Source organism: Myotis davidii, unplaced genomic scaffold, assembly GCF_000327345.1.
Source record: "Myotis davidii unplaced genomic scaffold, ASM32734v1 scaffold449, whole genome shotgun sequence".
NCBI classification, from domain to species: Eukaryota; Metazoa; Chordata; class Mammalia; order Chiroptera; family Vespertilionidae; genus Myotis; species Myotis davidii.
Window position 1 is genome coordinate 18,376 of NW_006383007.1, and position 5,966 is coordinate 24,341.

Genomic DNA, 5,966 nt, shown 5'->3' on the forward strand with positions numbered 1-5,966 from the left:
TGTTTCTATCTCTCTCTCCCTCTCCCTCTCCCTTCCTCTCTGAAGCGAATAAAAATATATATTTTTAAAAATCAATGTATTTTTTAAATTTAAATTTTTATTGTATTGCATAGTCAACTTTTCCCCCATTGTCCTCTCCCCAGCCGTTCCCACCCCCAGCACACGCCCTCACCCCACTACTGTCTTGTAAGTTTATATGCATGCTTACAAGTCCTTTGGTTGATCTCTTACCCGCTCCCTCTCTCATCCCCCCATCCCTGCCTCCCCTCTGAAACCACACATCTCCCTCCATCTGCAAACAGAAAGCCCTCCCTCAATCAGTGCTATCAGGCAGCAATTCCACCATTCGACTGATGTTCATTCCTTGGGCTGAGGTGACGCCCTTTAGATAGATGGATGGGTGGGTAGAAGGTAGATGGGTTGATGGATGGATAGATGGGTGGATGGATGGGGGGATGGATGGGTGGGTGGATGGGTGAGTGGGTGGATAGATGGGTGGGTAGATGGATGTACTGGGTGGCTGATAATCACTGCTGAAGAGGCCTGGCTTCTATTGAATTCCTACACCCTCTGGGAGGCAGGTCATTCCAACTGCAGGAAGTTTTAACTATGGAGGAGAGAAAAATAGATCTAGTGGTCCTAGGGCACAAACCAAAGGCACATGTGACAGTAAATGTCATGCTTTCCACGCTCCTCTGACCTTCCAAGAAATCACAGGAGCTGTTGCTCAGAGACTGATGGTTGCTAAAAATGCAAACAGATGCAAAGAGGGTCGGTTTAGCATAAAACCACAAAGCCCAAAGGGGCCACTTGGGGCCTGAGAGCCTTGTTTCACCCGTGGAGGCGGATGTCTTAGAGGACAATTCGGGGTCCCTCAGAGCTGATACCTGGGCAGGCTGCACCTCTGGGATTCTGGGTGGAGGCGTGGCTGAGGCTGAGTGGGTGGGAGGAATGGGAGGGAAGGAGGAAAGGGGAAGGAAAACGGAGGGTGGGTGGAGCAGGCCACAGCCCTGCCATTTACTCATAGCCTTAACCTCCGCCCACTGAGGGCCTGGCCCAGGGCTGGCTGAGCAGGGCTGAGAGCCCACAGGGCCGCCCAGCCTGAGAAATGACCACCGTTCCCCGCTCAGAAGCCCCACGGACACTGCAGCCTTCTCTTTTACACGACTAGCAACTGCTGTTCCCCCTTCTATTTTCTTATTAATCCTCACCAGAGGATATGTTTTCCATTGATCTTTAGAAAGTGGAAGGGAGGGGTAGAGACAGAAAGAGAAACATCCATGTGAGAGAAACACACTGATTGGTTGCCTCCCGCACGCTCCCCAACCAGGGCCAGGGATCGAGCCTGCAACCGAGGTATGTGCCCTTCATCAAAATCAAACCCGAGACCCTTCAGTCTTTGGGCTGACGCTCTAATCATTGAGCAAAACCAGCTAGGGCCGTTCCCCATTCTTTATCTGGCTGGTTCCTATTCAATCTCCCATGCTCCGCTCAGGTGTGACCTCCTCCAGGAAGCCTTCTCTGACTGCACAGCCTGAGTAAACAAGCTCCCATACCTTCTGGGCTTCTCACCATTTCAGCATATGTCAAGCAGTAGTGACATGGCCGTTGATTGGCCCAGTTCCCCTGCTAGTCAGTGAGCTCCACCAGCACAGGGTCTGTGTCGGGCTCTGTGCGGTGTCCCCAAAGCTCAGTGGAGTCTGACATCTAGGAGGTGCTCACTGGACTGCCCAGTGTACACCCCGCAGGGCTGGGTTGGGGGTGTGCAATAGGCCCCTGGGGCCCAGAGACCGCCCAAGAGTGACTCACCCTCCCCCAGCTGCAGGGCGGGGTCCATGAGCTCCATCATGTACTCCACGTTGAGAAGCATCTCCGTGAGGTTGCTGCGGGCCAGCACGTACATGAGCACGGGCAGGAAGTCGTCTGCCCCGTAGGGCTTCCCTGGGAGGAGGAAGGAGGCAGAAGGTGGTGAGTGAGAGGTTCTCCCTGTGAGCTACCCCCTCCCCAGGGGGAGGGGCCAGTGGTTTTCTGGGTAGCGGGTGGTCACTGCTGGAAGAGGAACCTTCCCGCTTTCTTATGACTCTCAGGACGGGGGCGACCCTGGAATCAGACTTCAGGGGGTGGCCTGTGACACAGTCCAGGCTTGGGAAGAAGGAACTGAGAAAGGTGCCCTCCGCCGGGGCGGGCAAGACCCAGGCCCTTCCTCTTTCCACTCTTCCCCTCAATGCCACTTGCTGCCTGACTGGCAGTCAAGTTCACACCACGCGTCTCCACGGGCCCACCCAGAAGCACCTGCCTGTCTGACGTTGATGTCTTCTGGGAAGGCTCCCTGCCCCCCGCCCCCCTTTTAGGTATTTTTAAAAATTCTTTATTGTTGAAAGTATTACATATGTCACCTTCTCCCCTATTGAGCCCCCCCCCCAGCCATTCCCACCCCCAGCACACGCCCTCACCCCACTACTGTCTTGTAAGTTTATATGCATGCTTACAAGTCCTTTGGTTGATCTCTTACCCTCTTCCTCTCTTATCCCCCCACCCCTGCCTCCCCTCTGAAACCGCACATCTCCCTCCATCTGCAAACAGAAAGCCCTCCCTCAATCAGTGCTATCAGGCAGCAATTCCACCATTCGACTGATGTTCATTCCTTGGGCTGAGGTGACGCCCTTTGCAGAGGGTTTCCTTTAAAATGTCACGCCTCCAAAAGGGAGCGCTCCTCCCTGCTGCTTATGCGGGAGATGTTCACAGGGCGCGAGCCTCTCCGCAGGAACAGAGGCCTGGGGGAAGAGAAGCGGCTGGAAGGGGGGCCTTCCCAGTTGGGCTCTGAAGACTGACCATAAGGCAACACAAAAATAAGAGGTGGGACCCGGAGGGCAGGGATTCCTCCTGGAGCTCCCCGTTGGTCTCTTAGCCTGAATACAGGTGCCCTGGGGACCAGGACCACTTGGCGGGGCAGCTTTGCACAGTGAGGAACGGCCACTGGGCTCCCCAACTCCCTTCTTGCCTCCTCTCACTAAAGGGCTCGGACAAAGGTCTCCAGACTCAGAGCTACCAGGCCTGGGCATGGCCCCAGAGGATCATCCAGGACTGCTGCCCGCTGTATCTGGTGGGAGATGAATAATCAGTTCAAATACACACCAGGCAATCTACACTTTTCTCAAAAAGGTAGTTCTACGTGGCATGTTTTACCAAAGGTTTAGGTGACCCATCAGGAAATGCATGATAAAACAGTAAAAATCTACAATAAAAATGTAAACATCAGGACAAACATAGATTACAAGAGGAATTGTGCATCAGAGGAAAAAGCAAAGACACGCATAAGCAAGAAGTCACACAACTGCTCCTTTGGAGCCACCAACCTGGCTTTTGAGTTTCCTGGTGGCCAAAGTGAAAAGGGAAATACAATCAGCTACATTCTTCTCAGTGTCCCTGAGAAAATACACCTGTTTCTTGGGGTGGGGAGGAGGGGGGGCGGTTAGGGGGGCAGGGAAACCAAGTTATTTTTCTAAGCCTGAGGACAAAAATGAAATGTTCACATGTGGCTTCATTTAGGGCAGTGGTTTTCAACCTTCCTAATGCCGTGACCCGTTAATACAGTTCCTCATGTTGTGGTGACCCCCAACCATAAAATTATTTTCGTTGCTACTCACAACTGTAATTTTGCTACTGTTATGAATTGTCATGTAAATATCTGATATGCAGGATGTATTGTCATTGTTACAAGTTGAACATAATTAAAGCATAGTGATTAATCACAAAAACAATATGTAATTATATATGTGTTTTCCGATGGTCTTAGGCGACCCCTGTGAAAGGGTCGTTCGACCCCCAAAGGGTTGCGACCCACAGGTTGAGAACCCCTGCTTTAGGGGGACATGGTTGGTGGGTTCCCATAGCACACGTGAGGACAGGTTTCAACTAGTGATTCATTTCGTTGCTTCAAGGCATGCACCTCCAGGGAGGAAAACAAATTTCCCAGTTGACTGTGCGTGCACACATCATTCCTCACAGCAATCACACAGAGCGGGTATTTTGCCCATCTTCCTGAAGAAGAGACTGAGGCTCAGAGCGCTTAAGTGACTCTCCCTTGGCCACACACCTTATGAAGTCGAGAGAGGGACAGTGAGTGGTGTAGAGCCAGGCTCTGGCCGCAGGCCCAGGTTCAAATCCCAGCTCTCCCATTCACTAGCTGCAAACCCGGGGACGTTCCTGCCCTCCTCCAATCTGGGCAGAAAGGTTGGAGAATGAGGTGGAGATTTGAGAATTAAATGAAACCATGTCAGCGGTTAGTGCTTTATTGGGCCATAGTGGGGCCTGTGGCAACAGGAACATATGTGCTCCTACAGCCACTTATCAAAATATCCCCTCGTATTTTGAACCCAAGTGGCAGAAGTTAATGAAAAAACACGACTGCGTATCAAACCCTGGTCAAACATCTGCTTGCATGCCATTGTCAGCCCCCGCAAACTCACACGAGCCCAGGAAGTCACCAGCTGATTGGAAATGACTGTTCCTGTTGTACAGTCACACAGGCCACAAAACAGACGACACCCTGCCTTTGCTTAAAAAGGTCGATGATTTGTTCATCGCAGATTTTTGTGCACTAATTTTTATGTTTTTAAATACTGAATTAAACGATTACTCATCTTAACATTTGACCCAGTAATTCCACACCCGAGAGAAATGTTCACACACAGACTTTTACTCACACAGCCATAGCAACATCATTCATAAAAGCCCACAGGCAGAAAACAGCACAAATATTTATCGGCTGGTGAGCAAACAGACAAAATGTGGTCGATCCAGACAATGGGACACCCGCTGGCCATAAAAAGAACACACTACTGGTACATGCTCCGACACCGATGAGCCTTGAAATCATTATGCTACGCGAAAGGAGGAATCCCCGAAGACCACATGTTGCACGTATTTGTATGATTCCATTCATATGAAATGTCCAGGACCAGCAAATTCAGGGAGACAGAAGCGGATTAGTGGTTGCCAGGCACTAGGGGGAGGAAGAGATGGGGAGAGACTACTAATGGGTACGGAGTTTCTTTCAAAAAAAAAGACAGGAGCTCAGTTTGAATATCCCACCCCCTCTGGGGATCGCACCCCGAGAAGCACGAACCAGCACCGCCTCAGTGGGCTCTGCGTGGACACGGGTGTCTCCATAGTTCCACTCATCCTGGTTTGCTTTCCAGAGAAAGGTGTGCCTGTGGCCTGCCTTCCTGGCCACGCTCAGTTTTTTTTCTTCTTTTTTCCTGGCCACACTCCGTTTTTACATCTGCAACATGGGGCCAGCAACACCGGCCCTGATGGTCTTTCAGGTTTTCAAAAGAACAAAATGAGGAAAATAATACGGATGTGATTTGGAACCCGTAAAGTGCCATGGAAAGGTGAGCTCTTACCGACACCCATGTTTCGTTTTCTCGGGTGGCCCCAGTTCTTCTGCCTGTAAAATGAACAGGCTGAAGGGGCTGGTAACACAGCACTGACCAGCAGAGGCAGGCAGACCCGCAGCGAGTCCCAGCACACCGCTACCTAGCGGTGTGACCTTGGGCTCATGGCTTTACGTCTCTGAGCCTGCGTTTCCAATCACCGGTGAACTGACACAGAGAACATGCTATCCCAGGGGGTTTTGGTGAGAATCCCATGGGCCGCTTTCCACGGAGGGCTCCCACCAAGCTCCCTCGGAAGCACCCGCTAAAGAACATTCACGATGCAGCTGGGTGCAGCGACGCTCCCTGAAGATTTGTTCCAAGGCTCCCGCGCCCTCCCGGCGCAGAATCGGCCTGCGAGGGAGAAAGTCTTCCCATAAACCTCTAGGAGCCGGGACACGACCGATCGGTTCCCAGGGAAAGGCTGTTCAGTGCCCGAGGTTGTTTTTCATGGCGATAATGGAAAGATGAGCATCCCGGCATCCAGGAAACTCATTTCCTGATTGAGTTCTGAGTTAGGAACAAGGA

The 5,966-nt window shown here is 51.6% G+C and overlaps 1 protein-coding gene across 1 annotated transcript in view; it reads right to left on the reverse strand.

The window, feature by feature from the left end:
- The window catches only part of RIN3 (Ras and Rab interactor 3), an 88,129-nt gene that overhangs the window by 9,119 nt on the left and 73,044 nt on the right, over nucleotides 1-5,966 (reverse strand). The window contains exon 8 of the mRNA XM_015557638.1: nucleotides 1,810-1,941. Within this exon, the coding sequence (XP_015413124.1) occupies nucleotides 1,810-1,941 (132 nt within the window). The remainder of the gene's footprint in view (nucleotides 1-1,809; nucleotides 1,942-5,966) is intronic.